The 22,954-nt window shown below is 43.2% G+C and overlaps 1 protein-coding gene across 2 annotated transcripts in view; it reads left to right on the top strand.

Moving 5' to 3' along the window:
* The first annotated feature begins 1,366 nt into the window (after positions 1-1,366).
* DOCK10 (dedicator of cytokinesis 10) overlaps positions 1,367-22,954 on the top strand; it is a 166,536-nt gene continuing 144,948 nt past the window's right edge. The window contains exon 1 of one of the 2 annotated variants that reach the window (XM_075031846.1): positions 1,367-1,642. In XM_075031846.1, coding sequence (XP_074887947.1) covers positions 1,523-1,642 — 120 coding nt within the window. In that variant the 5' untranslated portion in view covers positions 1,367-1,522. The remainder of the gene's footprint in view (positions 1,643-22,954) is intronic. The other variant, XM_075031844.1, reaches the window with a different exon arrangement.

Genomic DNA, 22,954 nt, shown 5'->3' on the forward strand with positions numbered 1-22,954 from the left:
GTAGTGCTTTCTCACTGAGCTTTAGCTTCAAACAAGTGTCATCTCCAAGGTATTGCAAGATGACACCTGTTGAAGGGTAGAAATATTTGGACTAGCATCTTTAATTGTTTTAAACCAGTTCTGCAGCACTTAACATACTATAGATAATTCACCTTACTGGGCAATGTTTCCCTTGCAGAGGAATACTTCAGCTTTGGGCTGTGATGTCCTGTTATCATTTCTGCCTTTGGTATCTTTCGTAAGTTTGCAGGAGAGAACTGGGAGCTATGCAGGGGGTGCAGTGAATTCATAGCACACTGGTACTACGGTGAGGCTTCCAGTGTGCTGCTCAAAACAGACACGTGCTCCTCAGTGATGATGTAAGCCAGGTGTTCTTGCAACATTCAATTCCCTAATGCAACAGTCTAACTAAATGTTAACTGACTCTGTTGGGCTTTGCAGCTTCAAATGTTGCCCTCACGCTTGGGCAGCATCATTGCCTCCTCAGGGATGACACCTGAAGTTCCTCGGGTTTTATTTCAGTTTTGTCTCACAGGGTTTGCTATGCACTCAAATGTGCGGTCACTCATGGTTGCCTCCTTTCCCACGCCCACCAGTGTAACTGAATTATGAAAATTCTGCATCCGAGAGGAGAATAGAAGTATTCTTGTGCGAAAAAGTTCAGACAGGGCTCTCGCAGCAATCCTGTATTCTCCACATTACAGCTTGGTGTTAAGGCATAAAGCCGCATTCCTCCTAACAGAAGATATGATAATTCTGCTGCGGGGGGAGGGCTGTGACTTGAGTGACTCCTGTGGGCTGAAATGGCTAAACTTAATTGCGTATCGGCGGAGTTTTCCATAGTGAAGAGCCAGGGGTGCCGCGCCAACTGGCAGAAGGACGGGAGCGCATCCAGCCTCGCTGGGTGCGGGGACCGCGGCAGCCCTTGCTGCTCGGCAAAGGCTTCCCGCCAGCTCGGAGGACGGCGGGGCTGACCTGAGCGTTGATTTCTCACGCAACCTGGCGGCCAGGCTCCGGGTTCGCCCGCCGAGCCGGCGGTCCCACCCTGGCGAGCGGTTACCACCGAGAGTAGCTCTTCCTCTCTCGACCCCGACCCAGCAGCCTTCCCGGCAGAGCATCCTTGGGCGACCCCACGCACGCGAAGAGGGGTGTCCGCGCCGGTCCGGCCGGCCCCCGCCCCCCGGTTCCCCAGCCCCCGCCGGGGGCCCCCATCGCCCCCGCCGGGGGCCCCCATCGCCCCCTCGGCGCGCAGCCGCCTCGGAGCCGCCGGGGCGGGAGCGGGGCCGTCCCCGCGGCGCCGTCCCGGGGCCGGCGCTCGGCCGCGGCGCACATGGCCAGCGGAGGCGGCGGGGGCGCGACGCTTCCCCGGGGAGAGGCTGCGGACTCGCCGGCGGCGGGCGGCCCCCGCCCCGCACACCTCCCCCGCGCGGGGGGAGCGGGAGGGAAACCCCCAGTTCCGCTTCCTGACGGCGCCTCGGCCCGGGCGGCGAGCGGCGGCCGGAGCGCGGGGCCGCCGGCGCCCATGGCCGGCGAGCGGACGCGGCGCTTCACGCGGAGCCTGCTGCGGCCGGGGCAGGCGGCGGAGCTGCGGCACAGCGCGGCGACGGCCGCCGCCGCCGCCGGCGGGCGGCTCCAGCAGCGGGTGAGTGCGGCGGGGCGGCGCCGAGCGGACCCACCGGGGCGGCCGCGGCGGGGAGCGGGCAGCGGCCCAGGTGCGAAGCGCGCCCGGTGCCCGCCGGGGCTGCCCGCCGGGGCTGCCCGCCGCGCCGGGTCCCCCGGCCGGCACGTCCCCGGCGGGGCCGCCGCGCCTCGCCCTCGCAGGGCCGCCGACGGCTGCGGGCGGCCCTCGCTCTGCTCGGGAGGGAGCCGCTGTCTTCCTCTCCAGAGCTTCGCCGGGTCTCTTTGCTTTCGAGCCAGCCTTGCGCGGGCAGGTGAAGCGAAAGGCGAGGAGCCCGCTCTCGGCGCCAGAAGCAGCGGCTGCGCGCTGGGGGAGCGGAGCGGAGCGGAGCACGGCGGCCCTCCGGTAGCTGTCGGTCACGTGGGGCTCAGGTACTTCACAGCCCGTGTGCTCGCGGATGACCGCCAGCGCGGAGGGGCCGCGCGCTCGTGGTGATTTCCACGGGAAACCCCCTGGCGGGGGCCTGGAGTGCCGCAGAAACACGGACCCTGGTCTTCCTCCTAGCGCTGGCGGCTGACACGCGCTGTGTGAGGCTTCGATCCCTACGGCTCTCCATCCGTGGGAGAGCACAGAACGGCTGCCAACTGTTAACCGTGCGACTTCAACAGTATTTTCTCTTCCCTTTACGTGCTTGTAAATAAGACCTTAGCGGACAGGCTCAGACAGCAAACTGTTAGGGTTCACAGAGAAACGCCCGCTAGCCTTCTTGAATCACTCGCCATATATGAGTCATTTATTAGCCATTTTTATATTAAGATCCCATTGGAATTAAAGCTATGTGTTATGGGACATAAATGACTCCTGCTTAGACGACTGAGCATATCATTTCTGTGAATCATGTATTTCATATAAATATTTTCCTTTTCCAGCTTTTCAGGCAACACAGTTCATGAAATAGACTAAGAAGCTGAAAGAGGGAAAGTTGTAAGTGAAATGTCGACACTCGCCAAAGTTTACACGAGTGCCTAAATGCAATGCACTCTCTCTCTGCATCAAACGGGAAATAATTCTGCAACTATGTCCCCATAAAGTTAGTGGGCTGTTTCCATCCTCTGAGGGGCCTTGCCCACTAGAAATGGAGAGCAGTGCTGAAACAGCTGCTCTGCTTGGAGGCAGCAGCCAGTTCATGCTTCCTAGCTATCTGTACACCAAATGTGAATTGTTTTCTTTACCTCACTAGATTTGCAGTGCTTTTGCAGTCAGCTTTGAAGGCCTTCATAAAGCATTTCCAAGCTTCTGACATGTGGAAGCTTGGTGGAAACTTACTTGTCTCTCCTGACTTCCCACAAAGGTTGTACGTGCTATCAGCCCTTGTCAAATGCTGAAGTGTCTCTGCAACTGTACGGATTTGCATGGCCCTGCCCTCTGGGCACACAGAGATCAGAATTTGGCCCGTTGTCAAACAGGATGCACTATGCTGATGAAGTTTTGGTGGAAACGTTCTAGGAACCATCACGGTTGGTTTGGGCTCTGCCCAAACACTGTCCTGAGTAGTCGTCCCCTAAGAGGGTGTATAAAGTCTGTATACCAGCTGAACTATTGTATTGTCTAATTGCATCTTAAAGTATTATAAATTAAGTCCTATTAGAAGTATATTTTACTCTGTTCTGCCTCTGATGCAAGAATGCAAAAAAACCCCAGAGAATGAGATTACTGAAGCAAATCTGAATTTGATGGTATGGTTCCCTTGAGGAGAGGGTTTTTTAAGGTGTTGATAACAAATCTTGTACTGCTAAGTTAAGAATGTAATTTTAATTACTGCTTATGCATTTGAGTTATATTTTATTCAATCTCTCTTTAAAATGTCAAGACCCCAGTTGTGGGACAGTAAAAATCATCTACCCCTTCTGTGAGTCTGACTTCCTGTTGACTGATGAAACATACTCGTGCTGGATTTCATCAGGGCTTTTGATTCAATATCTGAAGCAAATGCAGTCAGATCTGCAAAGATGGTCTTTTAAAGATACTGAAGTTAAAATTCAAAGATGCCAGGCCAAATTCTGGTTTCAGTTATACTGCTCAGTGGGAGCACTTAGGGACTTCCAGATGTTACATTTTATTCACCAGCAGGCACAATGGTTCTGAAGTCTGGGTTGCTTGCTGTGTTGAATATGTATGGCTCTGGGAAACTTAATGAAGTTACCATCTTTTTACCATACTTTTTTAGGTTGCCAGTAATGTTGCCTGTGAAAGGCAAATTTTTGTAAAATACCTTATGCTGAGGACTCATGCTGGGGTACAAAACTGTTAACTTCAGGGTTAAATCTTTTCTAGCTACATCAGCTAAGAAGGAGCAGAACTAACCATTGTATCTTGGCTAGCAGGCAGAAGATCCCTCGGCAACCAGAACTGGGGTTGCTGGTTGTCCATAGCCAGGTTTCGGGCTGCCACATGGAGCTGTGATGTGCTGTGCTGGGCAGCGATCGTTGCCTCTGGACCCATAACGCAGAGTGCCAGGGCTCGCAGGTCTGTTGAGGTGTCTTTTCCCGAGAAGCTCCTCTGGCCTGTGTGCCTTGCACACGGGGGACACTGGTGCTGCACAGCCCTTGCGGTAAGCTGTTGTGTTGCTATTGTAGAAAAGTCCCACAGGACCTGGAATTTCTGGCTGAACTTGTACTGACTTTTTTGTACCAGAATTGAATATTCTTGCAGAAGAGAAAAATCTGGTGTGTTCAGTGAAGTGCATTGGTTCTCATCCCATCTTGCTCTGGATGTATCAGCACCTTATATATTCCAGTCATACTAAATCTGACTGGTGTCCTGGAAGTTGGCACAGCTGCTGTCCAGAGTCTGCAAATAACTGGCTGCTACAAAGTAGAGAAGTTGTAAAGGTGTAAAGAATTAAGCCTTCTGGTACTGCTTTTGTGTATGTCCTGTACTGAATTGGCAGTTGGGCCTCTGTCAGCAGGATTTGTAACACCACCTGCAGCAGGGGTCGTTTGTGTCTTAGCAATTTGGTAAGAGCCTAGGGATCAAATGCCTATTTGACATTAACTGTCTTAAGGAAAAGTGGAGTGTTGTGTCTTTTAGCTCTTCACTGCCATCAAATATGCTGCTTTTTCTTTTGTGTACTTTACCTTTCCTTTTGCTTATATTTATTCATTTAATACGGGAAAAACAGTTGCTAGTATTCAGCACAAAAATCTGTTTGTGGAAATAGAAAAGTGCCAGTGTAATCAGGGGAAAGGAGGTGGCAGAAGTGAGGATGTTTATCATTTGGTGGTGTATTGTATGAGAGGAACTTCTGTAGTGCCCTGAAAGATAGAAAGTGGAAATGGAGGTTGAGGGTGGAATATATGTGTATATCTTGTTGGTGGGGCATAGTAGCTGCAGTGTTTTGGCACAAGTAACAGATTCTACATTAATTACCCAACTCTTCAGCAGGTGGAGGCAGTGGTACTATCAGGTGTTAATCATGTGTGGCAGTACTTCAGGTTGTTTTCATAAGTGCCTAGTTAAGCTTTCATGTAGAAAAGGCAGTTCACCAAATTAGTCGGTGAAATAGATTGGCATCATTTAGGAGGTAAATAATCTATTGTATTTTGAAACTTTGTTGTGAAATTCTTTGTCTCCTCTAATAGAAGAGGCTTGTCTTAAAGTTGCTTTATGAACACTTGCTGCTACTGCCCAGGAAAGCTGAATAGCTGTGTGCAAGAAAGGGAAATTAATATGTCTGTTGCTTCATTTGTGTCTGTGGCTGCAGCAATATTTCATTGGAAGTTTTTAAAATAGGGATGGGCCAGTCAGTCAGTGCTCCTAGAAATCAGCTTGCTAGCTGCTTAGCTATTATTAAACTTCATGTTATGCTATTATTTCCAGATCTCAATTAATTTGGCTAAGTACTGCTGGCTGCAGTACTCATCCTTTACATAAAGTATTGTGACACTGTTTTTATAAAAGAGCTGTGGGGGGTCTTGCTCCTCATCTCTCTTCCATGCTTAAGTTAATAGCAGCCTGGAATTGGGCTGTTGCTTCACGTGTCTTTTCTTGGCAGAGGTTTCTTTCCATCACACTGCAGCCAAGCACAGAGAGTTGTGGTGTCCAATGACCTCGTACTGGCTGTCTCTCTCGAGTGGAAGGCTGGATTACATGGCTTTCTCTTCCCCACAAAATGGGTTTCTCTCTTTGTTATTTTACCTGGGGCCGCTGTAACTCCTCCCTGAAAGAACAGATACCGTTTGTTTCCAATAGTATTTTATATGGTATGTTCTTTACAAATAATGAAGTCTGTATTGTAGTTGTATATTTCTCATTTTGGATAGGTAAAGAACTGTTGGTGAGGGGGGTTGTGATTCCAGTGGCGTGTTGTAGTCTCTGAAGAAGAGTAATGTATATTGTTTACAGCCTCAGAGAGCACCCACTGCCTTGGTATCCTGGATAGTAATAACAGAACTTTGACTGTGCTTATGCTGTAGGATCATGTTGTATGGCCTTTTCTTGTTACGTGGCTATGCTTGCATTGGATTTCCATGTTGAGAATCAGGCCAATGAATGAAATGACACTGAAAACTTCATCTGTTGAGAAGGTACAGTGTTAACTGAGCTATTCCAAAGACAGAAACTGGTCTGTGAAAGGCTCCTTTCTTCTGGGGATATTCTGATGTCTACTGTTTTTCCAGGGTGAACCAAAGTAAGGCATTTGTACAGACAGCGAGTATACCATGGTGCTGTATAAAAAAATAGACTCTGTGTTGTTGTACATATGAGTACGTGCAGTCTTCACAGGCCAGCTACTGGATTTTTGTCTATTTCCCTGCAGACTTCTTAATGTATTGGCTCTTTCTTATTTTTGTGTTTTCTTTGGTTAAGGCCAAGGTGACAGCCTGGCGAAGTAATCTTAAAAGCACGTGCATAGAGTGAAGGCCTCATCCCATTTTGGTGGTTGAGGAGAGGGGGAGTTAATTCATGGCACGGGCATAAGGGAATGTTATCTGCAGCCTAGAGGTGGTGGTTCTGCTTTTGCGAGCCTTTGCATTTGAGATAAGTTATGGTTTGCTCGGGGCAGACAGCTTATCAAGCATATTTAGGACGTTAGCAACCTTCTGTGAATACAGTGCAATATTGAAGTATTAAACAGGTGTTTATGTTTGTATTTTACCTGTGAACCTTGTTCACGAATCTGTATTCCAAAATTTATATTTAATATCCTGTGCAATATCCCTTACCTGTTCAAAGACCAGACCCACGTTATTTGCAAGTAATCTCCTTTCTCAGTAATTTTCTTGTTTAGAAGTGTCTGATGAGAAATTTTGTAGCTGTTCTTCAGTTGAGGTATCCCAAGGACACTTGCAGTGGTGTGGCCCTGACAAGGGTCTGATCGTTTTCAGCTGGCTGCTGGAGCCCAGATGTAAGGGCAAACCAAGCAAAGGGCACAGGCAAGAATGCACTGCTTGCACATTCTCCAGCTGCTAGGCTCCCTCCTCTGCAGGCGGACAAAAGGGCCAAAGTCTTCTCCTGAGCAATTCTAGGAACTTCATCTGAGACTGGCACTGGGGTTTAAATTGATGCAGAAATGAGGAAAAGGAGATAAGGGAAGAGAGCCTCAGAGAGGGTGGAGACAGAGAAGGGAAGAAAATGGTTTAGAAAGAAGTTAAAAGTATTGGAGAAAATGGGGGGAAAGAGAAAAGACTTTGTGGGGAAAGAGAAGCTGAAGAAGACGATAAAACGAAGGAAAGAAATGAAGAGAGCTGCAAGAAAGGTTCGTCAGGTTGGTGAATAACTCGTGCAAATAAGCCCTTAATATGCAACCCTAGGCAGTAATTTAGTAGGTAGGGAGACCTAGGCACTTGGATTTAAATGCAGTTTTTACTGTTGTCTTAATCTGTCACTTGACTTAACGCTTTGTTTTAAATTCATGGGAAGTGAGTCAGCTTGAGTAACTCAAAATGCTCTCAGTTTATAGAAGCTGCATTAACTTTTTTTTCCCTTGCTTACAAGGTTAAATAAGGGGTCTGGGGAGGGAGAGAGTGAACAGCAGTAGAAAAGAGAAGGAGAATCTGGAAAATTAAGCCTTGTGTTGGCTTTGGAGGAGGACGGTTGCGCAGAGAGAAGGTTTAATATTGTTGTGGTTTGTAACAGGCAGTTCTGCAGTGTGTATGTCACTTCCAGAAGTCAAAACATGTTTAACTTTTCTAGCACAAGGTCAAAAGTCTATAAAATAGTGACACGGTTGTGATTATTACACAAATAACAAAAACTTTCCTGCAGTGTGTGTAATGTTTCCAGTTTAGGATTGCCTGCATTTCACAGAACTTAGCAATAGTTTTCTGAAGCTAAATTATATCTGCTGTCTGTTTTATACCAACTGTGTATTCTTATACTAGCGAATGCCAACTTCATCCCTGGTTTTGGTGATAAGAAAAACAAAACACCAGGAGGTAACTGCCCAAGATCATGCAATAAATCTATAGTAAGGGCCTTAGAATGATTGTCTTCGAGTTCATCCCCATCATGGGCTGTCCTGCCTCATATGGCTGAATAATTTGCCTGGCTGTGAAGACTGTTTCATAGTCTGCCCCACTACGCTCATTGCTGACATGGGAAAATTTTTCCCTCTCCTGTAAAATGTAAGAAAACGGGGAGCTGTCTGCCCTTTGTGTGCTTGCTTAATGTAAATGACTTCTGCTCACGTTGTCCCTTTCTAGGCAGAACGCAAACAGGCTCCAAATAGCAGTGTAATAAGAGGGCACCAAGCTGCCTTAGTGCTAGATGGTAATGTGTGTCAGTGAAGCCTTCCGGAGCCGTTCTTTTACAGCAGAAACTCAGGAGGCTTTTTCTTCTTTCATTTCCCACCCCTTCCCTTTCCTTTGTTTTTTAGATTGGGCTCACAATGTAGTAGTCTATTATTTTTTCCCCTTTATGTCAGTGGTACATAATTACAACCTAAATATATTGCTTAAATATATTTTTAGTAGATTACTTGTCATCTCTGGTACCATTTTTTTTTCCCCGTGATAGACACGGGCAAGTGGTTGATGTTGCTTTTTTGTTCTTAAATTTTACACAGTGCTTTGCAAATACAGGGAGAGAGTTTCATTGGAGCACTGGCAATGGTGCTGCCCAGCCTCTCCTCCCCAACTTGTACTCCAGGAGTTAACATCCAGCCTCTTTGCTTGGGTACTGTAAAGCTACTTTTCAGCTGGAACCCAAAGGCTACGTGCTTTGGAACACAATGTAATGTTTTGAGATGACCTAACTTAGATGTGCTTTAAGGTTCTATGAAAATAACCTGGATACTTTTATGACGTGTGGGTTCATACTGCACAGACAGCAGTGCGAACAGTAGCTACTGTCATTAGGATCCCAGGCAAATGCAGGGAAATGGAGATGGATGCTTTCCTCCAATAAGAGTTTTCTGCTGCCTCTGTGAAACAAGGCTTTATCTCTGCAGACTCAAAACAAAAAACAAACAAACAAAAAAACAAAAAAGAAAAGCTCAAAAATTGAAAAAGTACACTGTATTACACTTTAAATTACTAATTCATTCATTACTAATTAACAATTAGCTTACTACTAGATTTTTTCTTTCCAGTATTGCTTTTGTTTTGTGCAGTTGGTATTATATGAATTGTACAGAAATTGAGTAAGCTGTCAACATTGTGATGATTTTCTTAATGCTGAGTGTAGTCCTCCACTTCTGACTTCATGTTGTGCGGAGAAAGTACAAGGCAATTCTACCACTGAGTCTGAAATGGGCTTTTCAGCTTTGAGAGTAATGTTGGCTGACTTAAAGCAAACATGATTCTAGGTTATTGTGACATGTTGACCTAAATTAAATGATGTAGATATAATGAAATTTAATGAATGCAATGGAGTTGGATATGATAAAGGGGGAAAAAAGCTTCCTTTTTTAAGTGTTACTATTTATCAACAAGATTACTACAGAAATGTTCTCTCTGAAACTGGAATGACTAGATATGTTTAGCATAGCAAAAAGGAAAAAATCTGTATTATCTTTGGTTTTGGTTAACCATAGTGGATTTTATTTTTTAAACTGTCATCATTTAAATGCATTGTTTGCCCATGTATGTTTTCTGCTACATGTACCTGCTTTTGCAACTGTGAGAAGGCTGATGTGTTTCAGCTGATTTTGAGGAGTGTACTTCTAATTTATAGGCAAGAATGAAATTCTGAACTGTCAAGTGTCTCCTAACACATGCCTCTGCTTTTCCTAGGACTAAGTTAAAGGCTTGCCATGTGGGGAGCACAATGGCTCTGCAGAGACAAGACCTAGAAACACCTTTTATCCAAAAGGTGTCTGGAACACTTTAACTATGGGTTAAATGTGTTTGTATTTTGATGCAAGTTCCTCAGTGATCTTTGTTCTAGATCAGGTCTTTTCCTTGTTTTGAGGGGAGAGGTTGGCATGGTTTGAAGAAAATACACCTCTGAAGTGTGAGAAGTTTTTCCTGTGATTTGAGTTTTTGGCAGGCTCTGGAACAGTTTTGAGGGGTTTGTAAACCTTACTGGATTTCAAATCTTGTCCTCCCCACTCCAATTCCTCTGATTTCTGGAAAATTATTCATTAGAATTCAAACTAGAGCTTTGTATTTTGCATGAGTTAGAGGAATTCTTTAAGAGCTGCAGGTGGTTACCAGCAGTTTTCTTGTGACACTTTTACCAATTTCTTTGTATTTCTTCTTGCCTTTCTCTCTTCTGGTCCATTTTCTATATTTGCTCTGTGATTAGAATTAATGCAATATAGGACCAGCACAAAGCTTAGCACTTAAACTCTGAAGTACAGCCTAGTTGTGATTAACACGGGCCACTGTCCCTGTGTGCCTGTGATGCTGGGCACAAGCCCTGCTTTTCTCTCACCTCCCTGTTTCTTGACCTGGTCACCCTCCCTCCTGCCCAATAGCTGTTTCCCTGCTGTTCCCTTTCTGCCTCAGACCCTCTCTCTGTTCTTTTTTTATGTCTTGTTTATGTTGAATTTTTAGACAGATCCTCTCCACTGTGTGGATGGTTTGAAACTCCAAAAAAATAGTTTTGTATCTCTATTTTAAATGCAACCTCCCTTACTTCCTCTCAGCTTTGATGCAGGCATGATGCATGTCTGTTGCTGGGGCATTAAAATTAGTGTCCATGGGGGATACTGGACTTATTTATCATTGGCATCTATGGTAGCATCGTTTGGTATTAAATGTGTTTGTAAAGTGTTTATACTGCTTTGATACTTGTGCAAGTACTTGCCAGGGAGTGGGGTGGGGGAAGAAATTTGGGAGCTTCTACTCCCTTGTGGAGTGTCTGAGGATGAGCAAATGTCTTTATCCTGACCCTTGCAGGTTCCTGACTCCTCACTGTAGGTGTGCTTGGTGCTGCTGCAGCTGGGAGGTGGGAGAAATGAGCACATTGGGGTGCTCTGGTTTGCAGATGATGTGTCCCCTAAGGTGCATGACAGAACAGGTATTCTGAGAGAAGGGACATGAGGAGAGGCAGAGTGAGGACTGCTGTGGTATCTTCTGGCCTCAGTGGCATGTCACAGAGCCTCAGTAGCTTTTAACCCTGAAACTACTTTTTCCAGCCCTGCCTTCTGCTCTGAGACACTTGTTGCTGCTTCCTCCTTACCATCTCTCCACCCCCTGCCTTCTTGCCCTTTTAGCCCCGTGAAAGCTCTGGGAGCCCCGGCAGAGAGTCCAAGCCAAAAAGTCAGCAGAACAGAGAAAGGAAAGGCTGCTTATGTCCAGATGTTACATAAAATATATGTGCAGTTTGAGGGAGGGCAGGAGGCCAGTCCTCCAAATCCCCTTTCCCTCCCCTTTGGAAGCAAATACAGCACTCCTTTCCATGCTATGAGTAGGCACAGGAGAAAGTATTCAGAGCTTGTTGAGTCTTTCAGAGTGAAAGTGATGGCCTGAAGTCAGCCTGGGGACTGTTGATTGGACTGTGCTTGTTTAGATAATAAATCATCTTTAGAGTCCATCCCGTGAAAGAGCTTTCTCTATTGCTGTGCAAGTACCATGGCACATGCCAGGCTTGATGCCTTTTGTTACGACTGCCTCTGTTGCATTTCACAGGCCATAAATTAACTTGTATTTGTAGCAATATCAGTCTCTCTTTGAAGATGTACACACTTTTTCCTGGCTTTTTTTTTCTTTTTTGTTAGTTAGAAGAGCCTCAAAAGTGGTCTCAAGTCATCTCAAGTCTCAAAAGTGGTTCAGGGGCCAAGACTTGGCTATCCTTGGGATGGAGCTGTTTCATGGCTTTAAACTTTTAAGCTATGCTGAACAAAATACAGGAAAGTGCATGGTACAGAACAACTGTGCATTGACAGGGAGAGACCTTGGGAAAACAAGTCCTGGGTCACACCTCTGATTCTGCATGCAGAGAGAAAGGGAGTGATGAGTAAGTATTAAAAACAGTAATGAGCAGACTTTGATATTTATTCCAGAATATCATGTGGTCCGTATCTTTTGTATTCACATATTTGCAATGCATACTAAAATATGTGCTGAGCTATCATGTCTCCATTGTCAGTATATAGGCACACTTTTTTTCCTTCCATTCATGTGTCGCAGGTGGACTTCCAGCAGTGGATAAAGAGCAATTACAGGAACAATGCAGAAGTGAAATATCATACGCAGCTCTCATCTGAAAGCAAGTTACTAAAAAGCATCTGCCTGTTCCAAAGATCACATCTCACTTTAAGCATCAGTTGCCCTTTACATGAGTAACAGTTGTTTTTCTCTTTGAGCTGTGTGATTGTATGGTGCTTCTGTTCTGCTGATACCATTTCATTAAACAGCTAAAATTCCAAACACTTGTGGAAACTAAGTAATAGAACATTAAGTAGAATTGAATGGTACTGGTGTCTTCAGTGCTGCATGAATTTATTCTCAGAGAATAAATTCTCAGAGAACTGTTTTGGAGGTTGGTTAGGAGAATTTACCAAATGGAAATTCAGGAGATACATGAGCAGAAATTCAGTTTATCCTCTTTCCTGGTCAAATAATAACTTGTGGTTTAACAGCAACATTAAGAAATCCCTAATATACACAAAGAAAGTTGCAGTCTATGTAGATAATAACTTTTCTTCAGGTGTCTTTCAGAAACCTCCTGCTCTTTCTTTTTATATTTTGAACACATACCCAAGCATTCACATGTTTTGTAAACTTTGGAAAAGAATTGGAGCTCATGAAACACAGCAAATCAAAGTGGTTTAAGTCTGCTCATTCTGGAAATGGAAGAAGATGTGTTCGTTTTTTATGTAGGAATGATAGCTCCAGCTTGCTGTGGATGTTGGCAAGAAAACACTTTTTGCCTTCTATGTAACCTTTCTCCAGAAAGGGTAAGGATAACTGTTTTCAGACTGATTTCAGGTGGAAATTACAAGTTACTTGCGTTGCAATAAGCAGGATGAGCAGTAGTACAGCAGGACACAATAACTGATGTGTGTTAGTATGAGGTTTATCTCCTTTTTTCTTTTCAAAGTTGTTCTTGGAATGAGAACCATTCAAATTGACTAGGCATGGCCTACATGTTGCATGTTGTGCTTAAACATTATCTTACTTTCCTCACTTTGTTCTCACATATACCCGCTCCCTGCTTTGCTGCCCTTGCCCCTTCTAGACCTCAGTCCTTGTTGCTCTTTGTGTCTTTCTCCCACTTGTCTCTGAGCCTCCATTAATGCCTTTCTGTATGCAGGGAACAGTATGTCGGTTATCTGTCAGGTATCCTATCTTCGCTTGCCATCCACACCATCTTAAACCCCACTTTTTCCAGGAATTCTCCTTGCCAGTTCTTCAAACTGATAATATCTCTGCTCCTTTTCTTTGCTGAACAGCTATCCTGTGTTGTTCTGTCTAGCCACGCTTCTCACCCCCATACTGTCAATGTGAAGTGTTTGGGTTTGGTAATATGCCTCTCTCCTAGCTTTAGTGTAAAGTTTTATGTTAATCAAATGGTTTTATATAGATAATAGCTATTATTTGAATGACTGTTCAGTAGATAAAATATAATTCAAATAATAGGTAGTGTCTCTTGAAAGAACCTCTCTGCTGTGTCTGTTTCCTGAAAGAATTTCCGTATCAGTGGTTCCCTGTTCAGTATGGTGTGGAAGACAATGCAATGTCTTGATATGTAAGTGCATCAATAGATGTATACATATTTTTAAATAGACTTAAGTAAATAGGTAGCTGCCAGGGTTAACATCTGTTTCCTTGGAATAATGTGGCATGCATGGTTTTGGGGGTTTTAAGCAGAGATTCTTGGCATTTAAATGCTATGCTGATGGGTACTGAGATGTGCTAGAATGAGCTATAAGGACTGCTATACTTGATCTTTGTGCCCCGACACTTCTGGGTTTCTGTTTCCTATCACTATTTCCCAGTGTGTTTTTGAGAAGAGCCCAGCTCCTTATCCTAAAGGATCTGGTAGGGATTCAGATTTGAAAATGTGAGTTTCTTTATTTTGGGGAAGTGTTTGTGTGATAACGATGGGAGTCAGCAAATGACTTATACTTGGAGCTTGAAAAGCTGAGGTATAAAACCTGTATGCTGAAGGGTTGCTGCTTAACGTGGCGGCTCACCCACAGCTCCAACTGATCTAACTGGGTCTAACACTGCCCCAGCAGCACCTCTTGAATCCATTTTGCATAGTTTGCATTGCATCTGGTAAGCCTTGGTTGTGTTACCGGTGTGGAGGTGAAGCCGGCTGTGCTTTAAGAGTGGTGATGAAAGCAAGATCGCTGTCAAGGAACAGCAGCAAAGTGGACCTCGCCATTTTGCCCTGAAAAAACAGCTGCAGTTTTACAAAAGGACACGTATTAACTGACTGTTGACAGTTAAAAGGATGAAACTTTAAAAAACAAGAAGTCCTTGTATGTGTGGTTATTAATAGTTTAAAATACAAGAATTACAGGAATTAAAACTAGAGAAATTAAAAGAAATCTGAATCTTCCCTCTCACGTGTTTCCTTCCTCCTTCCCCCCCCCCCCCCCCCCCCCGTTCTCTCTCCCCCTTCTCCCTCTCTCTTTATTTTCTTGGAGGCTTGAATCAGTGGAACTAGATATATTTTCTTGTAGTGCTACAGAACTTGGGTGGATGATATTAAACGGGAATATTTAGGGACAAGAAGATCATCTTTTTCCTTGTCTTTTGATTGTGGCTGTTAAGAGTGAGCCTTTGGATCACTAATGTCTGGAGCTGCCTGGAAATCTGCCTATTTGTGTTTCTTTTGCTGTTCTTTGAGGGGGCGTGAGAGGGGGTCTGTGTGTTCTCTTTTGGAGTGTGTGCTTTTTTTTTTTTTAAGTCCAGTTAAATACTGTATTTTAACAACTTCGTGTACTGACACAACTGTGCCTCAAGGGGAACAACATCGAGATGGGTGCCTTGGGTACTGAAAGCCTAGCACATTGGCACACCATTCTCCTCTAATTCTTGCTTATGAAGGATTTTTCTGTTCTTGAAGAAAAATACATGGAAGTAAAAGGTAGCTTATGATTTCATTCAGTTAACTGCTGTTAACATATATAGGGCAAAAGATAAGGCAGAATGACAGTGGTCTGATTCTTTTTGCCTGTGTCAGAGGTCCAGGTGTTCCCCATAACCAGTATGCCAAACAGGTCCTGCTATCATTAGCTAACAAGGACAATTGTAAAATATTTTTCTCTGTCTTAAGGGTACAAATATAAATGAAAATTGAACCATGACTAAGGAATAATACTTTCTTGTTGCTATTATCATGGGCTCAGGAGATTTTCTAGTTTCTTCATGTCTGTAAGATAACAGTAATAAAAACTGGCAAAGTGCAAGTGCTAACAGTATGACTGTTTTTAGACAGTTTGGCAGGAAACACTATTTCCTGTTCTGTTGACTTTCTCATAAGTATTAACCCATCTGGGGCTTCAACATCTGTTGCTACAGTGGGATAGACAATGGCAGTAAGAGGCAAATTTAAATATCTTTGTCACTTTAAATAGATTGAGCAGATTCTGGTTAAAAATACAGAATTCCCTATTAATATTTTTGAATGCAGCATAATGTCTTCAGATTTCTATCTGCATAGTTGAGTTGTGAAGCGGGATTAAATTACCTTTAAAGTATGGGCTCATACTGGTGTAGTTTGCTCCTCTGGATCAGGTTAGAGTTTCCAGAAGTTGTGTGTCATAGGCTGATGCTGGGTTCCTCAGCACTCCTAAGTCAAATAATAACTGTAGTGCCATTTGATGATGTGCTTCCCAGATCACCAGATAAATCTACATCTGGAGTAGGATGATGAATCCATCTTCTCCATTACGTACTTGAGATGAATTGTACCCCTTGTCTCTTGAAACCCCAAGCAAGTGCTATCCACAGTCTGAGGGTAGCAGCAATACCAAGATAGAGGTGAACCTTCCTTAACCTTTCACCAGACCCGTTTGTCTTGGCTGACAGTTGTGTGAACGCTGGTTCAGCAGGATGTCTTTTACTTAGGGTAGTACCTCCTACCAGGGTGCAGCAGGCTTTTATGGCTGGCATTCAAGCTTGTGGTTTTTTCAAATCAGATGCTGATACATGAGATTTGAAAGCCAGAGGTGCTGCTTCAGAGTGATGAGACCTGCTGATAAGCTTGTGCTGGGTGGAGGACACATGCTTTAGGTGTCTCACTTGAAATGCTGTGGCTTCCATTTCCCCCTGCTTATGTATGCCACCGACAATCTGCCTCCACGCTCCCCTAAGTAAATTGCCAACCTGATCTTTTGTGAAGAGTAGTCACGTTGAATTTAGCATTACTACATCAAGAGTAAGACTGATACTGAGTGAGTAATTGTAACCAAGTTTGCCCTTAAGCCTGACAGCGTGTGTTTAGTTGTGTGTATATAGCCTTATTTAGATGTAACTGTTCCTAATTTGTTCAGCTGCTTGACAGAAGCATAAATGACAGTAAGGTGAGAGCTCTTCTGTTGGCTGTGACTCTGTGCTACCGTGAAATCATTGTAACATTACATATAAAGTGATACATGATTGTTAACTTCTGACTTGAATCTAATTAGGGCACTAATTATATGTTGGAGTAAATTTCAGAAGTGAACAGTTGCTATCTCTATCTTAATTTCTATCAAAATTTTAAGAGAATGCTGAGAATATTTTTCCTTGGTGTGAAAAAGGGGTATGTTTAAAGGGAATCTATATATATCATCATGTATTCACTTGGATATCACATGCTCTAATGAAAGCTTTGGCAGTATAGACAACCAGAGTGTTTACTTCTTTTAAAAAAACAACAATAAAACAATCCGTAGGGTTAAAGTTCCAGTGTGTAGTCTGTAACATTTTAATTATTTACTTAGGCATTTGCGCTTTTTCAGCTGGAGTTACTTAAGAACATAAGTCTGTAGAATGCCTAGCTGCCAGCAGAAGAACAAGGGGGTGGTCCAGGAAGGTCGGTCATCTATTTAAAAATCTAATTGCATGTTCAGCACAATTAGAGAACTGATTGCTTCCCTGAAATAAATCAATACCTTTGTAAGTGTAAATAATTACGATTTCTTGAAAAGCACTATCTGGCTGCTTTGTTCTTTATTTCCTATTGGGGTTGAGAAGTCCCGGAAGACTAAATAGAAGAGAGGTCAATGTTTGGGTACTACCTAAAATTACTAGGATCCCTTAGGAAGTTCATTTGAGATGTGTCATAATAAAATAGAGAATGACATAACTTCTGTTATATACTAGATTATTTTTTTTCAGTACTGCTCTGAAATGGTTCTAGAAGAACAGGATTTTTTTATAAATATCAGTTAATAAAAAAAAGTCAACAGCAGATACAATTAAGACTTCAGTAGTAAAAACAAATGACTTGCAACCAGACATTTCAGTCAGTGAGGATGAAAACTCTTTGCACATATGTGTATTTAGCTCATAGTTTCTACTCATATTTTAATCTCCTTTGGAGTTCAGTATTAATCTTTCAAAACACACATGTTACTAATCAAAATATTATTCTTCTAAAGATTTTTGCCTGAAATACCAACCAGAAGACATATGTTTTTGGAGACTGTGTTACAGCTTAACAAATACAGACCAAGCAACTTATAGTTGGGCTGGTTTTGCTAATTTTGTATTTAGTTGAATAAAGAGCCTTGTGGATGTGAATGTTAATTGATACCAGCAACACAGGTTCATTGGTTTGGGGGTTTGTATGATTTTATTCTCTTCTGGAGTCAAGTAAAAGAAAGGGAGTGAAACCCTGACAAGAGACATGAAATGAAAAACACATGTTACCCAGAAAAGCTGTCCAGGGGACAGAACACCACAATGTCGCTCATTAAATGCTAAAATAGCTGTTACTCAGTTTGATATAGTGAGCACATTATTATGCTGTGAAAAAAAGCAAAGCAAGATCATTTCTAAAAAGTGCAGGATGCTTTTTGTTGTTGTTTTGGTTTGCCTTTTGGGGTGCTTTTTCCTTTCCTTGGTGATAAGGGCAAAACTGTGGGTTTTGGGTGCTTCCTTAGGTGGGGCATGAGAGGTAGCAGAGGAGCTGTATATGAGTTGCTCCAGGTGTATTCTTTCTGAGAGGGCTACGACATCCCATGAGGACTGTTGGTCTGAGGGACCTTATATTTTTTCTGTGCCGTTATATGGGTGGTCTCACTGTTCCATTATGCAGCTTGGATTTTCTGGCTAGTGTAAATGGAGGGGGGATATGAGCCTCCCCGAGATCTGCTAAGAAAGGAAAGGTTTGGGGGCTAATCAACCCCCCATTGTAATCAAGAGGATAACTTCTATTGTATGATAGTAGCTGGCACTACAGACCCACAGATCCCATTTCTGTGAAATGACTTGTCTTGTGGAGGCTTATGCTTATGCCAGTAGGATTCTGTGTAGGTGGATTTCTGTGTAGAAATTCATGATATGCCCTGTGTGCTTTAGCCTCAGAAATGTCATGGTTAGGACATACATGACATGATCAAACAGGGGAAAGGCTGCTTGGTTTGCTCCCCCTGGACCTATCAGGTTTGGGGGGGGGGGGGGGGAAGGGGGGTGAGCAATATTTTAAAAAAAACAAACAAACAACAACAACAACCAAACAAAAACCCCAAGACCCTTCCTTAAATATTTATAGCCTGAAAAACTTTGAGAGTCCTGATTCTTAGCTTCTTTATTTTGGGAAAAACTGCCATGGGATTCTTGGCACTGATAAGAAAAAAGGGATCTGGAGCCGCATCATTATACTGCCAGTGGAAGTAAGCCATATTCTTCTTGTGGGACTTTTCCTGTCAGATAAAAGGATACATCTGCAGCTTCTCTGTTTGGGAAGTAGGGTGATGGGACATTAGCACCTGAGACAACACAGTTTTTGCTGGCCCCTGTATGTACAAATTTTACTTTGCATTTCCTTTCTTACTTTATCCACGTTTTGTGCTTCATTTTCCATTTTGCAGCTGTAGAAGCTTATGCTCGGAAATGGAATAAGATTGTTCCTTTTGGTTCCTTGCTCCTGGCTGAACTCTTTGCATATTGAGCCTGCCTCAAAGTGAAATTGCTTTGAAATAATAAGTAGGGATTATACAGCTGACTTAGATTGAAAGAAGCCTGATTAGGAGCCTCTTTTGCTTGTTTCTATGTTAGGTTAGAAACAGAACCTTCTGCAAAGTGAAATTGTATGGCCTAAATGGCCAGTTTATAGCCTCTTGTTCTTGTCTTTGTGTTAGCCTTTGGCTTAAGTAGCTCTTCCGCTTCGGTTGTGTTTAGGGCTCTCCCAGACAGGGCACAAATTCAGGCTCTGGTTTGCTAGGCTGAATAAGCAGTGTTCTTACACAGTTGTGGAATAACTTAGTTTGGAAGGAACTTCTGGAGGTTGTCAAGTCCAGCTCCCTGCTCAAAGTAAGCCCAACTAAATAAGGCTGCTCAGGCCCTTGTCCGGTCATATTGAGACTCTCCAAGGACGGAGATACCACAGTCTCTGTGGTGCCCTGTTCCAGTGTTTGACCACCCATCATGGTGAAAAACTTATTTTATTGTATTTAACTGGAATTTCCCTTGTCTCAAGTTCTGTTCATTGTGTCTCATCGCCTGCCGGTGTATCTCCAAGTCTGTCTTCTCTATACCCTACTGCTAGGTAGGATATAGACCAGCAAGATTTTCCCTCAGCCTTCATTTCTTAAGGGTGGAGAAACATATTTTTCTCAGCATTTCCTTATAACTTGTGTCCTCCAGCCTCAGTCTATCTTGGTGACCTTGCACAGGACTCAATCCAATGTGTCAGTAGACTTGTACTGGCTATCTGAGAACCAGACACATCAACCCAGGTACTCTCTTCTAACTTATTCCATGGTCATGTTAGCAGGTCTTATCTGCAACTGGTTCATTCTTCAAGGTAGCCAGACCTGTTCATGTATTCTCAGTGATGTCTCACCAGGGTATTCATGTAATGACTCATTTTTAAATATAGTAGTGTAAGTACTTCCTTTACTAGATACCTTGCATTATATCCAGGACTATGAACTCTGCTCATGCCAGTGTCATATCAGTAGTTGATGATTATTTTGGCACTAGCCACTGCTTCCAGCTCTTCCCCCTTTATTTTCAGCTGCTGAAGCCTCAGCTTGCAGTAGAAATTCTTATCTTCAAGGCATTTGATGTTTTGAATTAAAAAATTCATTAAATTAACCTGGAATGCTTTAGGCAGCTAAACTCCTGGCTACCTGAGACAGTCAATAATTCTTGTGAGGGAGTTTGGAAAGGGGTTTCTTGGCTTGAAAATCCAAAAGCCTCCTGTAAATAGCATGTGCAGAGTCAGGTGGGAATTGCTGCTGATCTCTATCACATGTGTAGTGTGACTTAGAGGAAAAAGGTGTTGGATACTACTCTTCTCCTGTCAATCTGGCTTCTAAAAGAGAAAGAAGGGAGAGAGAGGAAGGATACCAAAACTGGGAGGCAGGAGATAAGCTAGTTCAATCTCTCTGGCCTTACTTCATACACAGGGGGGGAAAAAAAAAAAAGTGGGTTTGTGGGTTTGTTTTTGGGTTTTGGGTTTGGTGGGGTTTTTTTTTCATTTTTAATGTGGACAAACAAAAAATGTGCTTGGCTCCCAGGTGGTTATTCTAGATGCTGACACACTAAAGAATGGGAGATTGTGCTGGAAAGCTGTGACCTAGGTGGAGATGCCATCAAAGTTAACTGCCTCTGCCTAAGACGCAGCGATGTGCTGCGGAAGAAGTTATTGCAAACCCTGGTAGAGACTGAGACCGCAGGTCTGCAGAGCTGGTGAAATTCTATGTGTGCAGAGTTCAGGGTCCCAGAGAAAGAGACAGAATAGAGCAAAGTCGTCTCCTCTCCATCTTTCTTGTAGCCATTCCTCAACACGTGCCATGCAGGCTGCCACCAAGTGCCACATTCCAGTTCTCTAAATATCTTTACCCTGTATTTGTTTGCAATCAATAGAGTCCTGCTTCTCTAGCTTATCTGGTAAGGCCTGTGTTTGTACCTGTCTTGTGTAAGCAGTTAGGGTTTGTGCATGAAGCCTGACCCATTCATTTAGTATCTGATTCCACTCTTTCTTAATGGTAAACAGTTAATGTTTTTCTCTGTTAAACGGTATGAGAAACATTAAAAGGAAGAATTAATTTATCTCATTTAAATACCTACCTCAAATTTGAAGGCATGAGCATATTTTCCATATTCAAGGGAGTTGTTTGAAAAGCAAAGGAGCGTACAAGTAGATAGGAGCAGGCGAAGAGATACCTTCCCTTGCAAGCCCTCTTTTGAGCTGAAAAGGAGATACCATCTTTTTGAAGAATTAGAGGCTGAAAGTGTTCTGGTTATGGAGCAGTTCTATTTTTTTCTTACCTGTTCTTAGCTGGGTTGTAAGTAGAAAGGTGTCATTGGCTTGGAATAAGAAATGCATTTTCTAACAAGATATCATTGTCCTAAAATTCTGCTTTACTCCAGATTTGGGGGGCATCTTTTTGAAAGTAACTCTAGTCTCTCTGTGTTTGTTCTTGCTTTGTATTTCTAGCCTGTATTTGGACAGAAATAGTAATTTTGGATATTGGCAAGCTGTGGCTGTTACAGAAATAGAGACTAGGTTGCACATCCTGAAGACGAGATGTCAGCAATACAGGTTTTTATGATTCTTGTCCAGATTTTGTTGATGCCAGTGAGAGTTTTTGAAGTGTTTTGATAGGCTTTTGATCACGTTTTAAAGGAGGAGGGATAGTTCATTAAACCACTGTGCTTTTCAATTCATATTCAGGCCATTCAACATAGAGAACATTGCTGTACAAATGGCACCTCATCCAAACCCACATGTTATTCTTGAAACCTCATTAGTGGCCGATGACTTCTCTTGGAGCCATGCAGCGTGCCATTGGGAGAATGGGCTGAGGGATGTTCCTCCCTGGTCTCTGGGGTTGCTTGTTTCTCTTCCCAGTATTTCTGTAAGCGGTAGGGCTGGTGCCAGGGCAGCAAATGGGGAATGCATTTGCTCTTGTGTGGGAACAGTAGCTTTCCATGTAATGGGTGTGTTTTGTTCTTGAAAATTGACTTGTGAAACAGCTAGAAAAAAGTCTTTGTACTTTTTGCATGTCATGGAAATCTTGGACTCTGACAAGGTAACAGACCAGTTGTACTCTGTTACAGCTGTAAGATCTGTCACAAAAAATAACATGTTAGAGTGAAAACAGGCTAGTATGGAGTTTAGGGGTTTTTTTGGTTTCTCTATGGCAGTTTTTCTTTTCAGTCTCTGTCCCATTGGGTTAGTGACATGGAAGTCTCTGGGAAGCAGGACCAGCTGCTGATAATGCCGTTTGAGGAGCTGTGTGCAAGTTGAACATAGATCTTCCTGAAAGAGGGTAATAATTTGCTGCCAATTCTCTTTGGGAACCAATGGGGTAGTGCCTGTTTTTTCTGCTGTGGCTTACTTGCAAAACCTTCTCTTCAAAAGTGTGAGCCCAGCCTTAGTTGTAACTTTGGGTGAAAATTCTTCCCAGGGTTTATCTTAATACATGTTTTTATTTAACGCTGTGCCAGAGAAAGGATGAATTTTGGTAGCTCCAACTAATTCTCATCCAGTTTTATGGGATAATAAAAGTTCTTTTAAAAAAACCAAACAAACATTTGCTTTATAAGTTAAGTAGTTATTTTTCCTGGTATGAAGTTAAGTACTTATTTTTCCTGATACATATTTAAGGAAATCACAACAATGCTTTTAGCCGCTCTTTAGAATATTTAGTGCTAGATCCAGAAGGCACTGGAGTACGTTGAAATAAAGAGGGTTTCATCACTGCCTATAGACTACAGTTCTCCCATTTTACTTAATCTAAGACACAAGAATAGTCCTATTGATCTCACAGAG

The sequence above is a fragment of the Buteo buteo genome, chromosome 7, assembly GCF_964188355.1.
Source record: "Buteo buteo chromosome 7, bButBut1.hap1.1, whole genome shotgun sequence".
NCBI lineage: Eukaryota > Metazoa > Chordata > Aves > Accipitriformes > Accipitridae > Buteo > Buteo buteo.